We start from the raw sequence: 23,203 nt of genomic DNA on the forward strand, positions 1-23,203 counted from the left end.
ATCAAAATTTTCTGGAGGCACTCCTGTTCATAACAACATTTCTCGGCTAGGACAAGGAGCTAAACCAGGAGATTTTAACCTGCCTCAGAAAGAATCATTGTTTTTGTTTTTATAGAGGATCCAGAGTGTTCCTTCAGACCACTTTTCTGTTCTAATAAACTTTTTATTTAATCAGATAACAACAGACAGGAAACTGAAAGACATCATCAACATACATGAAATTCACCACATACCAATTTTTTTTTAAATTATTAATAGTAATCCAGAGGATCTAAAATACTCTTTGTTTCTTCTTTTTATATTCCTGCTTTATCACAGTTTCTGGTTAAATTTAGTCATACATCCAGTTTGTGCAAAAAAAAACAAAAAACAAAAAAAAACATCAAGAAATTTTCTCAATAAAACAGGAATGCGTATAAATTGATGATAATAGTTAATTAAACTGTAAAGATAGATATGTTCAGGATTGGGTCAAAAATCATGGCTCACTGGAGCAGCAGAAGTTATGTTTGAAAAGATCCTCCAACCAAGTCTGCAGCCAGCTTTTGTCAAATGAATGGATCGTTTTTCGGGTGACAGAATTGGCAAAACAAGTCGGACTCATTATTTAAACTTTCTAGGAATGGTGAGACGCAGCAGTAGATTAATTTAGTGAAAATCAGAGTTGAAGAATCACTCTGAGACTGTCAGGACACTGTGTTCTCAGAAATAGTTACTGAAGTTAAACTCTTCTTGGAAACTGCTGCAGGATTATTTAAATGTTCAGCAGCTGCATAAACCTTCATAGGAAATATCAGTGTTTTATCAATAAATTACATTCTGACCTTTCTCACATTTTTCCCTTTTGATTCACTGACGTGTGCATCGACACCACGTACATCTCAAAAGGTTTTCAGCTAAATTCTCCATAAAAAACGAATAGTTAGATACACATATTCATCATCCCACGGAATCAGTTACGACTGTTTTGTCCAGACAGTTAATAAAGTTGTGCCATATGAGCATCATGCAAATTTTTTGTATAATCAGCCAGAACAAATCTATTTGTTTGCAATTAACAAAGATGTGGATTTTTTTTATGCTCCTCTTGATTTGATCATGATTAAGACAATCGCAATGCGATTCTAAAACTGATTCATCTTTCTACCCCCCACCCCACTCTGGTACTTTTTAAAAGGATACTATGCAACTTTTTCAAATTTTTAAATTGTTTTCTTTAGCCAGTATGTGCTAAAATGACCATTTACAGGGTTAATGAAATGTTACTCAGACCCCCACCGCCCTCTGTGGCCAGAATACCAGCTGATTTGTTTGATTTTGTGATGATTCACTCCTATAGAAACTAATGAAGGCTGAGGAGATGTTTCAGCTGTTCGCTTAAAGGTTGACTATGGAACGCGTACACTCTGGTGAACTCTGGTGTTCAGAGGTGGTATTGCTACAACAGGACAAATTTTCCAGCCATTGGGAATTGGTTCACTGCTGACATGTACCAGCACCATTTTCAGAGACAATTGTACAGGGTAATGACTAATTTCTACTAATAACTTTATTTTACAACAGTATTTACCGTTAGAACATCTTCTGGACTCAGAATCAGCTGTTTGACTTGTCAAGGTCACCATTTTACACAGTCCCAACCTTGCCTTGCTGAGCGAACTTTTTAGCACAACGGTGCCCTCTTGTGGCTGGTAGATGTAAACATAAGCCCAGTGGTTTGCCCGACAAAATAAAATTTAGATTATAATTATTTTTATTTAGCTTTTAAAGGAGAAACTGTACATTCATTCTGCACACCTCTAAATGCCCTGTGGAGGTATTATTTATTTTTAAATATAGTGTTTTTATTAAAATGTTCCATATTCTAACTTTAAGATGTTAAAAAGACAAATGCAAAGTAAGGAGATAAGTTTGACATTTGGTTTAAATAAACGGGCACTAGGGGGTGCGAAAAGCAAGCCAAAAATGCTTAGTATCCCTTTAAAGATTAAGTTAACTGAGAAACCATTTTTTACTTGTTATTTTTGATAAACGACTTGTCACTCATGCAGGCTGAACATGAAAATAGTCTTCTACCCCTATTTCCTGCATTAGGCCCCAATAGAAAATAGACTGGTTAACACTCTGATCTACATCACACTGAAAATTAGCACACACAAGTCACATCTTGGCTCAGGACAAGAAAGGCTGTTATTAATTTGGTGTCCAGGAGAGAGCAGACAACATCTTGACTACTAGAATCAAACTGTTAGCATTAGCAACTCTGACCACAACATGACAGAACTCCTTTAAGCTTGTGTTTCTTACGGCAATAAAACATCAGCATTGCAGAGCAAACAGCGGTAGAGGTGTGTTGTTAGCCAATAAGTGATTAGATGTCCGAATATCAGGAAAAAATAAGGAGTAAGACCCCTGATACTGTCGTTTTCTGCTCCCCTCTCCTCTGGCTAGCTTCCTGAAACAGCAGCGTCAGAGATCGACTCACAAGGCATTAATCTATTCTAGAGATCACTGCAAATGTGTTGTACCTTAAGGCAATGTATTGTAGGGATGCAAAAATATTTAACATCTCATACGTTTCTATTAAAAAATAAAAAATATATATTTTTAATAATGCGATTCTGGAATCGGCTTTCATACAAAAACGTTATGGGTCTTAGTTTAAAATGAACTCTTTTTCTGATAGTCAATATGGTAAATACAGCATCATGAGCAACGATTGATCCATTTATTTCGGTTTATTAATAAAACCACTTAGAGGGATGGTTTTACGTTGTTTTTACTGAGTTAAAACGAAGAGGTGGATCAGTGTGCCTCGGTGATATTGATTACAACAGATATAGATTATTTCTTATCAGTCTCCCTTCTTTTGATAAGCAGCAGAGTGTGCTGTAGCGCTGGGAACTTGAGGGCAGCCACACAGAGACCAGATTAACCGCCTGAAAGCTCTTTCTCTGAGGAGCCATCGCAGTGTGTGCTTCCGGAGGCCAGATACCGACGAGGAGCACACACGTGGGACTTTGTGATGTTTAGGAATAAAACTGTCTTGCTGTTTAGACCTAAAATGACATGAAACACTATTTTGGGTTTAGTAAAATAAATCAGGCTGAAAATACACAGATTCATAACGATTTTGTAAACTTTCAAGTGGAAGGAAACAGTTTTTGTTCACATGTCGCCTTGACTTCTGAAACTAAAGGCTCATGGTGTTGGTTAAGTTGAACATTCGATCCATTCAGAGTGAGTCCCAGCTGGTTAATCTTTGCCTTGTTATGCTTCATTCAGGCCGGCGTGAGAACCATCGATCACTGTCCTCACTGGACACACCTCTTTTACTCTCAGAAAAAAACAAAGCCCATTTTCATGCATTTTATGATTTTCATTCATCATTTATGTTTAGATCAAATGTTCAGAACACAATTATCTATTCTTTGCTCGGACTTAAATGTTTGGATGTGACTAAAGGTGGAGTAGATGATAAGCTATTCCAGCAAACTTCATTTTGAAAAATCACAATTGAAAGGTCCAACCCCCTTTCTTTAGGCTCCTCCCCCTGGACACATCTCCAGACTACTGTCAAAATACCATTAAAACATAAGGTAAGGTTGTTTAATCTTTTCTGCCATAATTCCTAACATACCACATCTACATAACAGCCAAGGAGAATCCGGGCTTCTGATGGTCTCCCTAAAGTTCTGAGCCATCAAGGAATTCTCTGGAGTCTGTATCCACTGAACGTTTAAGAGAGAGAAGCCTCTTGGTTCTAGAGCAGAGATCGAGCAGGCAGGACTGGGCTTATTACACTGGAAAACCCCCTGGTGATGATGAGCAATGCTGTAGGCACAGCTGCCATGCGGCGCACTGACAGAGCACCACCTGCAGGTAATGTGGGCTAAGTAAGTGTCTTGCCCAAGGACACAACAGCAGCATCCTCTGCTGGGAGCTGGGCTTGATCCTACAATCCACCGATTACTGGAAAACCCACTCTACCTCTACTGTTGCCATACTGTACTGTAGTTCGTTCACACTACACAAATAAAAATAGCTAATGATTTTGCCCTAGCAGAGGAGCAAGGTAACCCTTCCTCTACTGTTAAGGAAGATTTGACTCAAAAGTTAGAAGCTAACACTTAGGGATTATAGGGATTATAAGAGACACATCTGAAAGAAATTTTAAATGTTTTCTGCGGTTTATTATCTATAATGCAAGACTTGTTGTGGACCAACTATTTTATTGGAGTACTTCTACTTCTACTTCTACTTCTGCATGTAAAACAAACATTCATGTTGGGGATGGCACTATTCTGTCAATGACGTGAGGCTTCAAACTAGAGGCCGACCGATATATTTAAATTTTTCTGTATCGGCCATCGGCCGAAAGGATTTTTAAAAGCCGATAAAATAAATAAATTATTAAATAAATAGAAAATCAGGTACCTGTGTGGCCAACTGCCGCCCCTACTAGACTGAAGAAAGGACCCTAAGAAACAGTTTATTTTTTTATATTTTGAGTTTATTTTATATTTGAAGTTCAACAAATATTAAGAGATTTATTGACTTATTTAAATTATATTGTACACAGTGAGTGTTCAGTTGTCTTTCACAATCAATGTGCTGCTAAAATATATATATGTATATGAATGTATATATATATATATATATATATGTATATACATATATATATGTGTGTGTGTGTGTGTGCGTGCGTGCGTGCGTGCGTGCGTGTGTGTGTGTGTGTGTGTGTGTGTGTGTGTGTGTGTCAGCCTAATAATTAGCTTTAGATATCGGCCATCGGCAACAAAGTTCTTTAAAAATCTGTATCGGTCTAAAAAACCATATCGGTCAGCCTATACTTCAAACGACATTTTGAATTTTCGAGTGGTTTGACTAAAGCATTTACTCTGTCTACAGTGTTGGTTGAAATCTTGATTGCCATTCAAATCACTGGAATCCTAACTTTTTAATGATGTGTAATATCTATATGTTTATAGAACAAATGACATGGAAGTTTGCAATGCCCGATCTGCGAGTCTAATTCATACGCATGAAAAAATATCGCTAATAAAAATTTATTGGCAAAATCCAGTCAAATAATTCATCCAATTGCCCAACCTTAGTTCACGATTGGATGAAGTTCATCCAAGAAAGAAATTTCAGAGGTGATTACAAGTATTCCTGTTTTTGACAGAAACATTTAATTTTATTGGTTGCCATCAGTGTGTGAAAAGCATTTGAGGCAATATGGCAAAAAAATTTCAAGTTAAATATCTTCCACTGCATTTTTAACAGAACTCTGCATTGATCTTTTGGTTTGTTGACTTCAGTGTAACACGCTGGCTGGGCAAAACGTTGTACATGAACTAGAAACAACTGATGCTTTTCAGTAGAAACCCAAAGCTTTAGCTCAGCGAACACAACTTCCACTGAGGCTTATAAGATAGAAAAATACAATATAAAAGAGCTTATCCCCATCTGCATGTGTAGTCGTTTATTACATAAAGACTGGCTCCAGGCCTTCGGGGTCATGATGTGGTGGGAAAACACTTGGATTAAAATGTCTGCAAGGCAACCCTTCACCCACAAATAATGTCAGCATGTGACTGAGCTGACAGCAGTGAGAACATGTCAGCAATATGACAATCACACATAAAACGGCTAAATGAAAAAAATAAAATAAAACAGAAGGAGCTGCTCTTACGTAACTCAAAAAGTGCAGGAGGTCTTTCATTTCAGTCTGAGAGGAATACTTCTGTCTTTAATGCAGGAGTAACACCTCTGAGCATGCTGGTGAAAAGAACAGTGGGTTAGCCATTCTAGGCAGGAAAACCAAAAACTATTACATTTCCAAAAATGGTCTCTTTCCTGCAGTGCTCTGTGGATGGGAGCATTTGTTTCCTTTTGTTCCTAAATGGCACTGGTAAATATTAAATGCTACAGAGAAAGGCTTGTAATTTCCAAATATAAACATGAGAGTGAATACAAAATTAAAAGTACAGTTTGGGCATCCTGCAAGCTTGTTTCATAACAATCCATTTGTACCTGTTTGACAGTAACAACAGTCTTTTATCCTGATGTTTTACTACATTATTCTGCATTCAAATGCACCAGAGATGAACGCGAGGGAGTATTAGCACTCAAGCTGTCACCACCATATTGTGTTCGCAATCACCTATCATTTGAGGATTAATACTTTTATGCATCTCTTTAGTGTGGTAACACGAGGATGTGGTTTGATACAGTAAAGTACTCAACGTGTGTGTGGGACTGTGTGAAAGGAGGATAAATTTACCATCAGCTGTTGAGTGAGCCAGCTAACCTTTATGAGGCCTCTGAGAGGAGGTAAAACGCACATGACTTGCACACAATGGAACAAGCACACAGAGAACGACACGAGCACAGAGCCACACACACACACACACACACACACACACACACACACACACACACACACACACACACACACACACACACACACACACACAGGTAAGCATAAAATACAGAGAACCCTTTCTGTGAAACTCGCAGATGACAAATGGCTCTAATCTACCCCAAAATGGAGCCACAACCTACAAGATTTATTTAAAATGGTTGAAAAACCTTTCAGTTGCACTTTAAAAAGTTGGACTCTGCACACATTATGCAAAGGAAGAGGCTATTGCTCAAATTAAATATAAAAATGATTGGAAAAAAAATGACATTTTCGAAAAGAAAAAGTAGGAACCATCTCCAAATGCTAAAGAATGATCCCATGGTCTGTAACTTTCATGAATGTAGTTGAGCTCTTTGGTCATGACATTGCATTTTATTTTACAATCAGGATGTCCATCCACCCATCTTCTGTAGATTATCTGGAAGCAGATCTCCAAGTTTTCCATCTCCCACTATCGGGAATTCCCAGAGCAGCCAGCAAGTCCCTGGTCTTTTCCAAGGTGTCTCCCAGGTGGGACTTGTCTTAAACTCAATATCCATGGAAAGTATCCATACAAGATGCCCAAATCGCCTCAACAATCAGGAATGATCATTAAAAAATGAATTTTCAGTGTTCCACACCTTTCAAGACCTCCACTGGTACTAGCATGGATATTCTGACAACCTCTGTGTTGGGGATAAAACATTGCTGTAAAAATAATAATAATAATGATAATAATAATAATAATGGTCAGCACAGAACATGTGTCTAAGGTGACTAAACTTTTTTGTAGTGGGTGGAACACCTGCCTTGCATTGGAATCCCAGTTTCAGCAGAAATATATTTTCTTATTTTGTAACTACACTTGCCAGTTTAACACTTTTATCGCTGTATTTGTAAACTGTTTAAATATTTGGACCAATCTATTTTTTTTTCTGTGTTTATTTAGCCAGCTGAAGCCCATTTGAGTCTGTGTGAGTTGAGCAGAGTAGATCACTGGGACTTCTGTGCCTCATCCAGAGCAGTGAAACAAAAATGCTTGGAAATGACCAAATTCAAATATCTTTAGAGATGCTAAATATTTTGCAGATAATGATCAATAAAACTAATATGTAAAAATATTTAGGATGCACAATATATCGGCATCAGTATCGGTATCGGTCCAATAAATAAAACTGGGCCGATATTAACAACTGATATTTTTTCCATATTGCTTCCAATGTGTTTATCTATTTCAGAAGGTGAGGGGGGTGATGTGTATTTGTTTAGTCATCATGTGACAGTGATTGTAATCATCTCAGAAGTGAAAATGTCTGTGGTGTGTGCACATAATAACATAAATTCTATACAAAATCTGCTGCTTTTAGGAGCATTAATGTCAGTATATCGGTAACGGTAAATATTAGTTATCGGCCATAACAGTGATATTAATATTGGATATCGGTATCGGCCCAAACATTTCATATCAGTGCATCACTGTCACGTTGTGGGGATGTTTGGGACCCAAATATGCAGATTTACCCAGGATGACTCGAGGCAGAAGTTGGTAAAGTAAAATCCCTTTATTTTGGAAGTCCAAAAGTCCTGGAGCAAAGGACACCCAAAGCTCTCTTAGAGCACCAAAAACCTGGAGACCAAAAAAGGCTCAGACAGAGCACGAACAAACGCCGACAGAAATACAAACAACAATGGACCGACACGACACTGATACAAGACAGGGCTTAAATACACTGGGGCATGATGGGAGGATGGTGAGCTGCTGGTGTGAGGGGAGAGAACCAGGTGAAAGTGATAACTAATCAGGGAGGAGGAGCAGGAGAGGACACCAGACCTAACTGGGAAAGGACACAAACACACACACACACACACACACACACACACACACACACACACACACACACACACACCTAGCTGGAGGAGGACCTAAACACACACACACACACACCTAGCTGGAGGAGGACATAACACACACACACACACCTAGCTGGAGGAGGACATAACACACACACACACACCTAGCTGGAGGAGGACCTAAACACACACACACACACAAAGCTGGAATAATAGACCTATGGAAACTATGGTGGGGAGACTGAAGGAACACAGGACCTGAGAGGGAATATCTGGAGGGCTGAAGACCAGGGGACACAAGAGGAACACAAAGAGACACAGACACAGACCATGGCAACCACTAAAAAATGAAATCTGCTTCAGCTGGCTAAATAAATGACTGTTGACACGAGGAGTCAAATCGGTATCAGGACATGGCAAAACAAGATGGAAGGCAGATGCTTTAACCACTAGATAGCCAATACAACATTTGAGTTGTCTAAGACGCTACTGTTGTATACACTTTTTGTCAGAACGGGTGTGGGTGGAGCACCGGTTCTGTTTCCAAGGACTTTTTTGTCTCATTCTTTGCTTCATGAAGTCCCATGATGCTTTGTGGTTTACATAATGAATGGGTGGAGCTCAGGCCCCTGGAGGTGGGGTTGACTGAAAGTTTCATTTCCGGCTACAAAGACAGACTGACAAAAATAACTCATATTTGAGATAAAATCTCAATAGTGCCAACAGGAAGATTTTATCATATACTGTGCCTACCTTGCTCTCAAAGATTTAAAATAGCGTGATTTGGCCCCATTAAAGGCACATGAACATCACCAACCTACACACATCTTATCATTTATTTAAAACACTGAACACACAAACATGGGCAAAAATTACTTTGGCTATTGGTAGGGATGCCCGATATTATTTCAGCTGGTATTGACTTTGAAATGTAATATCAGAAAATATTGGTCTCGGTTTTTTACTCCTTAGTGACTCAACTTTTACACACCATACACACATTACCGATCAAACTCTTCAATGTCATCTCTCTCCTTTAAAATGCCCAAATATGACAGATCTGAGGTTTAGTTTTTGAGATATTTTAGTTTATTTTGCACAACTTGTGATTAATTTGGAATTTTCCCCGTGTAGTGAGAATCCACTGTCCTTAGAGCAGGTAATTATGTGTGGCTAGACAACAAACAACTAAAACAAGCACAAGAATTCAACCAAGGGATACTTTTCTTAAATGAAGATGTTTATAAATGTTTTATCACCGTAATTACAATATACAGAAACAGAAAAAAAAAACAATACTGACGTTTACAGACATCTTAGCACCGCACTTAGCAATTAGCCTTGCTTAGCATGTGTACGCTCATGCTGCTTACATTTTATCAACTACGTAACTTTAACACACGCCCAAACATTCCCTAAATAAATCCATACTTACAAGACAAATGTTCTCCAAGACACAAACGTGTAAAGCAAAATCAGCGTGTTGTTCTCTTGTTTCTGCCTAAATGTAAGATGTAAACACAGTGGCCATGTTCGAGATGAGCCAATTCTGCACAGATTAGCTCATGCTGGTTAGATTTGTGTCCGACTTAACATCGACTTGCTCTGATGGCGTGCATACGTAGGCAACGATAACCTCGTGAGATCAAGGCGGCCGCAGATTTTGGAGCAAGGCGCTGCAGTTGCTCTCCACCGGCTGCAAAACATTGAACATGACGGGAAATGCCTGGCTCTCACCTGATATAAGATTTGATTGGTTCAGATTTTGATCCAAACATCCGGTGGTAGAATGCGAAATGTTAGTTGGTCACATGTATTCTGTAAATCATGTAACGTTGATGATGACAACAATATAGGCCATAAAGAGAAATGTGTTTTGTGTTCTTTTGTCACGTTTCCTATGAGCACACTAAACCTACAGCTGATAACCTTTAGTTATTATTACAGTCATGTCTTCATATGCAATATATGATATCCACAAGCACGGTTCTCAGTGGCCTAGTGGTAGAGTGTCCGCCCTGAGCCTGGGAGATCAGGGGTTCGATTCTTGGTCGGGTCATACCAAAGACTTTGAAAAAAAAAAATGGGACCCAATGCCTCCCTGCTGGTCACTCAGCATTAAGGGGTTGGATTGGGGGGTTAAACCACCAAATAGTTCCCGAGCGTGGCTGTGTCTGTAGCTCACCGCTCCCCCAGGGGATGGGTCAAATGCGGAGAACAAATTTCACACACACACCTGTGTGTGTGACAACTAATGGGACTTTGACTTTGACTTTAAATGGCACCAGAATTAAAATAAAAAATTAAACAAGTGTGAACGCTAACGCGATATCTTCATCATCTTCAAAGCAATTTGTTCTGTTTTCAAAACCTAAAATGCTTTAACCTTTTTATCATGAATTAAATTGTGTTATTTATTAACTTATTAATCATGACCTTAATAATGGTCGTTGGCCTAAAGGCGTCACACAGCGATTTTCTCAAAGAGAATGTAATTCAGCGGCTGTTGGAGACAAATTAAACGTGACTTTTTTTCTGTTACCAACTTAAATTGAAGTAGTTGTAATTTTGCATGATTATATTTAAAGCCTCAGCATTCATGGTGGGAGATATGTGATGTTTGCAACCAATTTTTTTTTTGTTTTAATTAGAGGGGCACCTGTATATGTTGGTATCGGTTTATATCGTATTAGAAATTAGAGATAGACAATACTGGATATCAGTAAAAACAAGCAAATATCAAGCATCTCTAGATATTTGCATACATTTCAGTTTATCGCCCACCCTTAGTCACCACTCTCAGCTCCTCTGTCTCTGAGGGTGAGTCCAGCTCTTGAGACGAAGCTCATTTCAGCCGTTTGAATTTGAGATCTAATTCTTTCGATCATTACACAAAGCTTTAGGCTATAAATGAGGTCTGGAACGTAGTTCAGCTGGTAATTCAATAGCATTGCCTTTCAGCTGAGCTCTTTCTTCACCTTGATAGATCACTAGAGTCCACATCACTGTGGATGCTGTCCAACTCCATCTGTCAGTCCCTTGCTTACTTATCAACAAATATGTGAGGTATGACTCCCCAGTCTAAAGCAGAAGCTAATTCCCAACTTAGAATAGTCCATCCACCCTTTTCAACTCAGTTACGGACAACGGTCTCATTCTTGGAGGTGCTGGTCTTCATTCCAGCTTCTTCACACCTTGCTGCATGAAGCAGTGATGCAATATAAAGTGCTGTGTCTACAAATTCTGCCCATTAAAGTTCTGAAAAGAATCTGTGACAAAGGGGAATCCTGCTGGAAGCCCACATTCACCAGGGGCAAGTCTTCTTATTACCAGAAATGCAAACCAAGCTATTACTATGAATGTATAGGAACTGATTGGCCTTTAGTTGGGCACCTGAAACCCTACACTCCTAAATTACACACCACGAGACACCATAATGGACAGGCTTAAGCCTAATCCCAGCCAACAAACTCCTGTGCACCGTCAGATATCCTTGTAAGGGTAAGAGCAGAATATTCTAAGGGATCGTGTCACCAGGCATGTTATTTTTAGACTTATTAATTAAAACAAAGGAGGAAACAACTTAATAACTTCCGTAAAGTGCTGCAGATCTAGACATGTTATCTCAATAAGTCTTTGCAGATCAGCTGATTTGTTTCTTCCTATGAGGGATCTCACCCTATTACTTCCTTTTGGCTGTAAGAGATATGTACATTAAATGGAATTTATCCTGATGCGCATGCCAACAACATCTATAAAACTGTCATTTCTAATGAAGAGGCAGCTACTTTACTCAAGAAGGTGTTATTATTTATCACACTCTGTGTCTGCTACTTTAAACTTTAGAGCCAGGGTCCAGATAACTGTTGGCTGCTTTATGCAACACATTCTGTCAGCTGCCTTCAATGTTATCACCCCACTAAATGAATTTTATCGCGTGTTATCAGTCCCATTGCACTGTTTTCAGAAAATTATCTGTTGAATCATCAGTGAATCAATTAGTTATGAATTCTACCTAAAGATCAAGTTTACTCACGTTTTAATTACATTTGTAGTAGGACTGAATGCCTTGTAAGTCATTCTCTGAGGAGAGAAAGCTCAGATGCCCCGGTTTGAGGACATAGTCAGCTGGAGGAGAAAGCTGCAGCAGACAGCAGGATTTGGAGTCTTATTACCTGATATTTGGACAGCTCCACCTCGGATGGGCTAACAGCAACACAACTCTACCACTGACTCTGTTTGCTTTGCAACACTGATGTTTTATCTTCACAAATAACACATGTCTGGAGGAGTTCTGCTGTGTGGTGGAGTTGTTAATGCTAACGGTTTGCTTCTAGCTGAGAAGTTCTCTGCTATTTCCTGGATGCTAAACCAACAACAGACTTCCGCGTCACGAGTCAAGACGGTAGTCCGTGAATGTTAAGAGAGGGTGTGACGTAGATCTGTTTGGATTTTCTGAGCGTTTTTTTAATCTATTTTCTATCAGAAGCTAATGCAGGAGATAGGGGTAGAAGACTATTTACACATTCAGCCTGCATGTTAAACTCAAAATGACCGATCTTTTTCAAAAATAATGAGTTTCATAATAATAAGGTAATCTTTAACCCTCCCACAGTCTTTATGGGTGACCCTGCGAGGAAAGTTGACCATTGAGCAGGGCTGAAGGTTTATCCATTGAGGTCCACGCCTTACCCCTGCCATGTGGACCTCAAGGGATAAACCTTCAGCCCTGCTCAATGGTCAACTTTCCTTGCAGGGTCACACCCATTAGGACAGTTGGAGGGTTAATAAGTCTAAAAGTCCACTTTGTTGTTGCACAAGCAAACTACAGTAACTTATTTTTGCAAATTCATCTAATCTGACTTAGAAATATACAAAACGATTACTCAGTGGGCTAATTTTGTTTATTTATTATTTCTGCCTACTGCATCCCGTTCTGGCACACCTGAGGCTACAATCTATTCCAGCATGCACCGGGTAGATAGCAGGACACTGGGCTGGCTGCCAGTCCATCACAGTTTGAATACAGATAGGCAGACATCCACTCACATTCATATCTATAGGCAATTTAGAGTTTCCACCACCTGACTTGTGCATCTTTTCTCCGTGTGGGAGGAAACAAGAGAAAACCCACACAAAGGTGCAAACTGCACACAGGAAAGGCTCAAACCTGCCTCTGTTTCTGTGAGATGATTACATGAAACGGCGGCATAGTTGTATGGACATGCTCAGGACTGACCCAACTACTGCCCAAACGAATAAAATCTGAGGATTTAAATCTTCATAGTGAATGGGAGTACAATGGTTTTGTTTCCAATGTGGAATATGATAACTTCCTGTCGTGTAAAATGTTATTACATTGGTTTGAAACTTACATTTATATAATGGTAATTATCCTAGTTTAAATTGATGCATTTTACTGGTAAATAACTTCCAAAATGTCAGAAACTGTCGAAATGGAAAAAAATCGGGATCAAATAGCGATAATGATTTTGCAAAACAAATAAAATAAACCGTAATATGATTTTTTTTCCCACATCATCCACCCCTATGCCAATATGTCTTTTTTTTATTTTTATTTTTTTGCTAAGCCAGCCCCCTGTTCCGTAGAACTCAATGCAATATGAACTGAGCTCCAGTCAGCACCAACCATTAGAATTAGACGAACGCTTACATACAGAAGTCAGTCACAGAGCATGCTTGAGTGTTTAAGGATGTACCTCGGTTGATGCAGAGTTGGCGTTCTTTCTAATGGACAAATCAGTCTTTTAAATATTTAATATTTAAAATGACCTGTACTTGTATGGTGCCTTTCATTCATCCCTTCACAAACTGGTGGTGATGAGCTGATGTAGCTACAGCTGCCCTGGGACGCACTGACAGAGGCAACCCTGCCAAGCACAGCCGCCACTGATTAGACCATAGTGACAAAAATATATATAAGGTTTCATTCGAAAGACCCATCAGACTAAATCAAATGAGACAAAAAGATCTCAGTAAAATAACTGACAGGAAAAAGTTTTTCAGAGAAAAAGGACTCAGGTAAAAGTGTCTAGAATAGATTTTTGTCTGATGCGTTTTTGCCTGACAGAATTTTTCCTGAGACCTTTTTTGATTGAAGATGTGTCTAACCTGAGATGGTGCAATCATTTCTATGACCTGATTTGACTTTTTTCTTCATCCTGAGCTTCAGGATGAAAAATACTTCTCAACTTCTCTCCACAGCCTCCGAAATAACATCTGAACTGTGAGAGATTATTGTTTTTATTAGTAGTATATTGTTTGTTTATCTAGCTAACTGTTGTGTTATTAATTACCATAAATGATCATCTGAAGAGGCAAACAAAAATGAGTACAGCTTTAGAATTCAAGAATTTCAAACATTAATTCCCTCTAGCTATTAGGACCTCGTAGAGTTTAATGGAAAAAAAAATTTTTTTCAATATTTAGTAGTTCCTAATGAAAAATAAAACTTTTAAGTTAAAATCCAATCCCCCTAAATAATAAAAGCAGGTCTCAGTTGACTAGAATAAAATATAAGAGTGCAGGAAGCCGATGTCTTCTTTAGGGGACAAAGTGTACCATCAGGATATAGTTTTGTACAAAACGCCAGGCTTGGCACTCTACAAAGAACACAGTAAGTAAGATCCTTTTCTGTCTTCAATCTTTAAATCAGACACTCCAGCCCCGATCCATAACACTGATGGCGCCGTAACCTCTTACACTGCCATGCATATCGGCTGTGTGTAAAAGCTCTCAGTGTTGGAGTGTGAACGTGAACAGGATTGGATGAACTCATGCCTGTAAACCTCATGAGCCAACCACATCCAGAGGGAGATCATTATTCCAAATTGGCAGACCTCTGGTTGGTCCAAGAGAGACAAGTCAGCTCATCCTGACCTTTTAGCTTAATCTGACAAGATCAATCAAAAGCCAAGGCATTCTCTCTTTTTGAACAAACCCATTGAGTCATTGCAGCTGAGCTTTGCTGCAGAATTGAATTACCCACCCACCCAAAGTGCAGCTGAATCTAAAAATCCTCTCCTAGCAGCTACCCAGTTCCAGCAGCCCGCATAGACTCCAGCCAGTTTCAGCAAATCACTAAAGACTCTTAGAGGATTCAGGCTCAGGCGTTTTCTACAAAACATGCTGCTGAACAACTAGTCTAAAACTATATTTATTTATTTGGACAAAAATATTCCATATAGTTCCTTCAGGGTTATTTATAAACCAGTCAGAAGTTTCCATCTGTGCAGAAGCCATAAAACTGACCTGTCTAACTGTATGGGTTTTTCATGGATTATTTCAGGGGCACAAATGTTAAATACTGAGTAAAAGAATGCATCTCCGAAACATGAGATCTGGCCTGTGGCAGTTTTTCTACTTTTTATCATGTGATGGACAGTTTCCAGAGTCCTTAGTGCAAAAGTCATCGACTAAATGTGCTCAAGAGCAAGAGGTTTTCCATGCAGCGTATATTTGGGCTGTTCTTTGATCAGTTAGGGTTTGGGCCACTTTGGTTATAGTTTGTCTCGATTGTTTAAACACATTTCTTGAAACTATGCCTCGTATTCTCAAAACAGAAAACACAAATCCGTAATGTCTCACCCAATTTCCCAAACATGGTATTTTCAGGGCAAAATGAAGCTCTACACTCAAAACCATTCACTCTTGCAGAAAAACCAAACTTTGCCCACAGACATCCCACACAAGGCCTCAAAAACACAAAAGCAGCTGTGGCTACATCGTAGTTCCCACCAGTGTTTAAATCTGTGAAAGATTGTGCTGTGAAGTGCCTTGGGGAGTTGAAGAACCCTAAGAAGGTGCTATACAAATAGAGACCATTTACCATTTGCATGGCCTCAGTGTAAAACCTGTGGTACTTTTCAAAATAAAAGACTATTGCAGCAATATAATTTCATATAGATTACATAAATACATTCAATCTAATGGCTTATTTACTCCCAGCATTGTTCGAGAAGTGTAATGGTGTGTTTTTCATGGATTTAATCCTGGCATTGGAGAGGAACATCACATATGACATCAACAGCGTTATCAAACTTGACTTCCTTCTTTTTGGTTCAATGGCGAATGGCATAAACAAACTGTGCCCTTTGGGCGACGGTGGCACAGGAGTTAAGTGCTCACCCTGTGATCGAAAGGTTGCAGGTTCAAGCGCCACTCAGTCTGTCGTTGTCGTCGCGTCCTTGGGCAAGACACTTAACCCACCTTGCCTGCTGATGGTGGTGAATTGCAACTGACTGCAATAAATTATTGAAGGTAGATAATGGAATGTAGATAGTGAGCTTCAGGGATTTTTGCAGTTCATTCCAGTCTGAAAATCTGGACCAACCGTAGCAATAGCTAAATATTTTGCTCTGCAGGTCAGGCTAGCTCCATTGCAGCCTTAGCAGGTCTACTATTGTACCTAACAATTTTGTGTCTTGCAATCACAGCATTCTATGTTTGTTAGGTGGGCTTAACCTTAGAGCTGCAATGGAGAAAAACTACAAAAATGGCATTAGCTCACAAACGGTGCTCATTGGAATTGGCAAAAAACTACAAAAATGGCATTGACTTAGGAACAGAGCTTGTTTGGCATCAACTTTGAATGATTTAGACTTGAGCTTTTCTTTGAGACATGAGCAGACAGTGGTACTTAAGTCTTCTATTTATAAAAATAATATATTGGCTTCTTCTTGGACGGTATGGCGGTCTGCCCCATTGACTGATTTTGGTAGCAATGAATACATTATGTTGTTTGTTGCTTTGATTGGTCCTAGCGCTGTCCAACTGAATGCGGAGACTGTTTGAAAAACACCCGTAGACTCTGTCCCATGACTGGGTGGTTTTAATAAATCATGGCTAGACAATATGTGTACATTTATAGGGTGGCTTGCCAGGGGAGCAGTTTGGTGCTGCATCATTCTGATGGTGATCAACGTTGCGTCATTGGTGGTGAACTCAGGTGAAATCAGTTGGTTACTAGGAAGTATTTAGTTTCACAGTCCTTTTAGTTTTTTAGTCGTGCCTCAGTTGCAAATTTTTAGATGGAAAAAGCAGTTTGGGGGGATTACAGGAATTATGCACTCGTGAATTCCCACATTTGGGGAAATCTCAAGGGTCAGCACAATCCAGAGTGCAATGGCTGAGCCTCACCCTGAGTGAACCACCTTGGTGATCATGAAGTGAGTGAATACCTTCTCAGTAGCCTAGTGGTAGAGTGTCCACCCTGGGTCTGGGGGGTTGAGTTCAAATACCAGTCAGCAATGTTGTGCCCGAACGCATTCATTGAACAACTGTTCGTGAATGTGTTTGTTTTTTTTCGTGAACGTGAATTGAACTCGTTTGTATTTTGCCTGACGAACGTAAAAGTGAGTGCGTTCGTCTTGGAGTGTGTTCTTTTGCCGTTCTAGCTCCAGATCTACACGGAGATTTCCGGAGCTAGAGCCTAGCTAAAACATCCTGTTAACCATAGAGTTTATAAAAAGTAGAACCCGCAAATGTGGCCAAACATAGGCAGTAGTGGTTGGTGTGGCGTCTACTCTTCTATGTTTATGCTGTGTGGAGGACGGAAGTCATGGAGTCGCATCACTCACACGTCATCAAATCGCAAAGCATGAAGGAAAATTCCAACGGATGCAGTGGCAATTGCAATACGTTTGCATTAATGGTTAATGCAGTATATGGTCACTTAAAATAGTTTTTTGAAAATGTTAGTGATGATCCAGGTGGGAAAAATCTTACATTTTCATGCAAACTTTGCCTGCTTGGTCTCAAGAAGCAACTATGGACATCAACTACATCAACATAAAACTTGAAGCGGCATATTGAAACAAAGCCCCCGGCTAGCCTTTCAAGGTATGTGCAAGTCACTAAAAAAATCAAAAGACGTGGCGAAAATGGATGAAAACGGACCATCTACTACCCAAAACCAGACAGTGACCTATAGTAGAAACAGCAGTTCTATTGTTCTTTAGATAAACAAGTCAAAGTTCATTCAGAAAAATTGAAAAGGGACTTAACTGAAAGCTTATGCATTTTTTTATGTTTTGCACTTTTAATATTGCACTTTGAGTTTGCTACCTCAGCCTGGTTCCTAAGACTGTTTAACAAGTTCCCATTAAAAAAACTGTTCAAATAATTTTTTCCTAATGTTATTGAGAATATACTCAATAACAACTGGAGCTGGGTAGGAGTTTATATATATATGTGTGTGTGTGTGTGTGTGTGTGTGTGTGTGTGTGTGTGTGTGTGTGTGTGTGTGTGTGTGTGTGTGTGTGTGTGTGTGTGTGTGTGTGTGTGTGTGTATGTATGTATGTATGTATAGGAGAAAAATGGAACAGTGAACTTAGTTCAAATTTATTTTTTAATTATGAACTAAGAAACAAACTATTTCATTTTAAAATGTATGAACTGAACGCTGAAACTAGTTTGTTTATTAAACAAACTTTCCCAACACTGCCGGTCAGGTCATACCAAAGACTTTAAAAATGGGACCTGGTGCCTCTCGGCTTTACACTCGGCTTTAAGGGGTTGGATTGTGGGGTTAAACCACCAAATAGTTCCCGAACGCAGCCACTGCTGCAGGTCACCGATCCCCACAGGGATGAGTCAAATGCAAAGATGAATTTTGTCAGTGTGTGATGACTAATGGGACTTTAACTTCCCAAAGATCATACTTGTACTCACCTTGACTCGTGTGGAAGTTTTCTATGATGTTCAAACATGTCATGAAATGAAACATTAAAGCTGCTTTGGGATGTCAAATGCGGAGTGGCTTACATTTAAATAAAGCTTAGAAATTGCAGTTATTGTATTTATTTATAAATTGAATTTCTTATTGTGTCATAGTGAAGCTGTAAAATTAAAATAATCTTTTTTTTCACCAAAAACAACATGAAAAATATTCAAGATGGAAATTGTAAAATTCAAAGGATCACATTTAAGATTAAAAGGATTTTAATGAAAAAATTACTTAACTGTTATTTATGCAATTTGACAAAAGGATTTAAATATCACATTTTTTGTTTGCTTGTTTGTTTTATTAAAATAAAGTAGAAAACCAGTAAGATCAAACAAACTTTTTACCCAGTTTGTATATTTTCACAGATCGGACACAATGTGAGCTGTTTATGTTGTGATCAAACTCCTGTTGAATCAGAAGTTATAAAACTTCAATCAGCCGTTATTCACTATTAGAGCGTACATTCATTAGACTGTTACATGTGTTAATACACACACATAACAAGAAATAAAGGACTTTAATTAAATGTAGTCCCGTTGATTAATTTCCAGTCTTTGAGCCAGAATAATGACATCATTGATGTTTCCTAAGCAGCATCACACACCTTTGACCGAATCGTCGAGGGCATTCTTTTAAAAAAGCTAGAGGCACAGTCTGGTCTGACATTTAAAAATGCTGACTTGCTTTATCTGGAGGGGATTGGGACAGCAAATATTAAATGTCTCCAAACTTGGACAGGAAGTCCTTTGATTTGTGATGCATTTGATCACTGGAGATCCATCAGCATCAGTGGAGTGAGAGGTACATGCCTACATGAACAACTAAAAGCACATCTCCTGTGTGCCCGTTGACGGGAATTCGATGCAGCGCTTGAAAAATCCGCCTCAAGAGGAGAATGAATGGGCCTTCTTCTTTGACGGATCGTGTAGTGCACAGGGCTGGATGAGATTTGCGCATGTGGTACAGTAATAGCCTAACAGATGATGGTCCTTGGCACAGCCTGAGCTGTGGAGGGGTGTAAGACGGCCCCTTATGTCACATGGGAGAAAGAGAAGGATGGAGAAGGGGGAGAAGAAGAGTGCTGCAGTGCATTGGTGGTGCGCTGTCTCTTTAACTCTGGTCATGCTTGACAGGAGCTGCTGGATCAAACTACTGTAAAATCGACCAGGCCATGGAAAGCTGGTGTCCTTCTGCGCTCGTGGGTCTGTCCGTCACAAAGAAGGCATGGAAGAGGTGTGGAGGTGGAGGAGAAGCACAAGCGGGTGGCTCAACAGGAGGAGAGTCGACCACAGTGGAGGACAGGAGGGAAAAGGAGGAGAGATGGAAATGGAGGTGTGAGTTTAAAGGAACGAATGAAGGAGGAAGAAGATTCAGCCAAGATAGGAAGGCCCATCTCTGCTGCTGCTGCCTGCCTCCCACTAACTGCCTGTTCATGTGAGCCGGTACTTGGCATGACTGCAAATGGCTCGCCTGGTACATTAGCAGAACACACTCGTCAGTGTGGGCTCAAATGCATCTGCAGCACCGCTGAGACCCCAACCACCTCGTACCCCCAGTGTGGATCTAAATCTCATCACAAATCAGTGTCAAACTACATCAGCCCTCTTTCCACATATTTCATCCCTGGATGTTGAGTCACTGTGCAGCAATAAATATCACACGGTGTTACATAATCGCTTTGAGTAACCATGGAGCTCCTAATGTATAGGTGAGCTGGTCCAAAATACCACTTCTACTCAACATGCACAAACCATTGTTTTAAAGTTGCTTATTTTTGACAGATCCTCAATTAAAAAGACTAAATTTCAACTATTTTCTGCTTAGTTTAAAACAAATCCAAATAATTTTGAATTTCAGATGTTCTATTGAATGGTTGTAAATTCAGCAGTGAAATTAATCAGCGGCATCAAGTACCTGAACGTAAGCCACTTTGTTTCTGTCAAGAGTCACACAAATGGAAATGTTATCTCTGTAAGTGGAGAGGATAAAGTGGAAGCAGATGTTCCCAACGGGATAAAGACTCCCCCAAAAAGCAAGGGATCGTGGAGATGGCAGAGGAAAAGAGCACTCCGTGTCATCGTGGAGAGGGTTCTGAAGGTGCGGCACTGTGCTCACAATTTCCTGGCAATGACTACCTGAGTGGGTTCGTGCATGTGTGCACGCACACGCACACACACACACACACACACACACACACACACACACACACACACACACACACACACACACACACACACACACACACACACACACACACACACACACACACACACACAGAGTGGCAGAACATCTCACCACCATTATTCAACCAACTTCTGTAGCTGCACTTGCACACGAGAGCATTTTGGTCATTATCTTCTTTGCTCAGAGGGAATAAGAACCGGCGTTAAAAGGAAAGCAGGCAGCTGCAGCCGTTACATTTGATCTCTCTTTGCAGCTCAGATGTTGACTCCAAGGGTCACGGTGCAGTCCAGGAGCTGCCAGGTTAGACTTTTTTAAGGCTGAGATTAGATTTTAGAAGCACGCGTGTCTCTTCACAAAAGGAAACTTGAGCCTGTATCCACATCCACACCGTTACAACAAGTACTCACATAAACCACGACTCCCTCAGTCCTTCACAGCTGCTCCAAACTTGTCCATCACATCTCATCCTGGTCTGACTCCAGCCTTCACAAATTGTCTTCCTTTTATTTTAAACCAAAATCAGAGTCTAACACACACACACACACACACACACACACACACACTGAGCCACACACTGCAAATTGAACATTTGGGCTGTGCGGCAGCTCACTGCAGCACGCCTGCTCACATATAGCATTAGTCACAGTTGCAGAGCAAGGATACCGAGGGAATGTGGCTTTACGATGCACTGAAGCGCCTTTCACCCACACACACGCTCCAGTGTGAGGGAATGAAAGACCAGCGACACAAGTAGCCTCTCCTTCTGGTCATCTACATATTTCAGCAGGCCAAACTTTTCACACGTATACCAGGCAGGATACAGGATGTTCTGAATGAATCCCACACAGAGACTTTCATTTATGATTACAATCATGAGCAAACCTAATTCACGTCATGCTTTTTTATTAATACTATAGAAGTAGATCCACTAGACCACGCAGGTGGTGCAAAAACTCATCAAACAAGTGCTATTCTGATTTTTTACAGCATTTATTCCTAGTCAGCAGGAATACACTTGCAGGAGTAGACAGTGACAGCAGCGCACACGCATTCCTTATTACAATACTATAATTGCCGCATGCACAGCTCCACACCGACAGTCGCTGCGCCGGATCTCGGTGTACCTGAGCGCGCGCTTGTGGGCATCTTATCTACAATCACTCTGGGCTATCTCTATGCACCTGTCGGCTATGGAGCTTATGACGGACAGGGAGGAGAGGGGCAGAGAGAGACAGAGAGGGGATAGAGGGGAAGGACAGAAAAGAAAGATGCAGTGAAAATAAAAATAAATAAGAAGGATAAAGATTTGCTCGTCTTACCTTGAAAAGGAACATAGGACATGTTCCAACAGCATGGACGTTGCGTCTCGGCGGTCTCTCGGTGCTCAGAAGTGCAAATACAAATAAAGCTGGAAAAAAATAAAATAAAAAATAAAAGCGCGCGCTTTACTGCTGTTTACGGATGCAGCGGAGGAAGAGGTCGAAACTCCGCTGTTATAAAAACTGGCATCATAATCCACGACCGCGTCTATAGCGCCCGGCGCGAGAGGCATAAAAATACAGGGTGCAGGGATAACGTGTGTGTGTGTGTGTGTGTGCGTGTGCGCGCGCGTTACCGCTGAGGTGCGAGGGTGAAGCACGAGCGAGAGCGTGCGTGAGAGAGAGAGCGCGCGAGAGAAAGAGAGAGAGTGCGCGCGAGAGAAGGATGGGGTGGAGGATACGCTCACACGCGCATGTGTGAGGGCGCGCACGTTTTCCAACACATCCAACTGGTCTTCATCTTTAGCGTTTTTCCTGTTTCTTCTCCACTCTTAATATCCTAATGTTAATGGGAGAGTAATATCTCCCCCAGGCTTAAAAAAATAAATTCAGCACGCGCGTGCAGCTTCCGATACAATTCACTAATGATGAATGAATGTGTATGAATGTAATGAAGCTATGTGCTTCATATAAATGTATCTTTTCAGTGAGACCAAGACAAATATCAATTTCACATTGATTCTCAATAAGTTA

At 40.1% G+C, this 23,203-nt stretch overlaps 1 protein-coding gene across 4 annotated transcripts in view; it reads right to left on the reverse strand.

Moving 5' to 3' along the window:
• syngap1b (synaptic Ras GTPase activating protein 1b) overlaps positions 1–22,831 on the reverse strand; it is a 207,546-nt gene extending 184,715 nt beyond the window's left edge. For 2 of the 4 annotated variants that reach the window (XM_054740855.2, XM_054740854.2), the window contains exon 1: positions 22,511–22,831. In XM_054740855.2, coding sequence (XP_054596830.2) covers positions 22,511–22,532 — 22 coding nt within the window. In that variant the 5' untranslated portion in view covers positions 22,533–22,831. The remainder of the gene's footprint in view (positions 1–22,510) is intronic. The other 2 variants (XM_054740856.2, XM_054740857.2) reach the window with 2 other exon arrangements.
• Between the last annotated feature and the right edge of the window lie 372 nt (positions 22,832–23,203).

The sequence above is a fragment of the Nothobranchius furzeri genome, chromosome 5 (assembly GCF_043380555.1).
Source record: "Nothobranchius furzeri strain GRZ-AD chromosome 5, NfurGRZ-RIMD1, whole genome shotgun sequence".
Taxonomy (NCBI): Eukaryota; Metazoa; Chordata; class Actinopteri; order Cyprinodontiformes; family Nothobranchiidae; genus Nothobranchius; species Nothobranchius furzeri.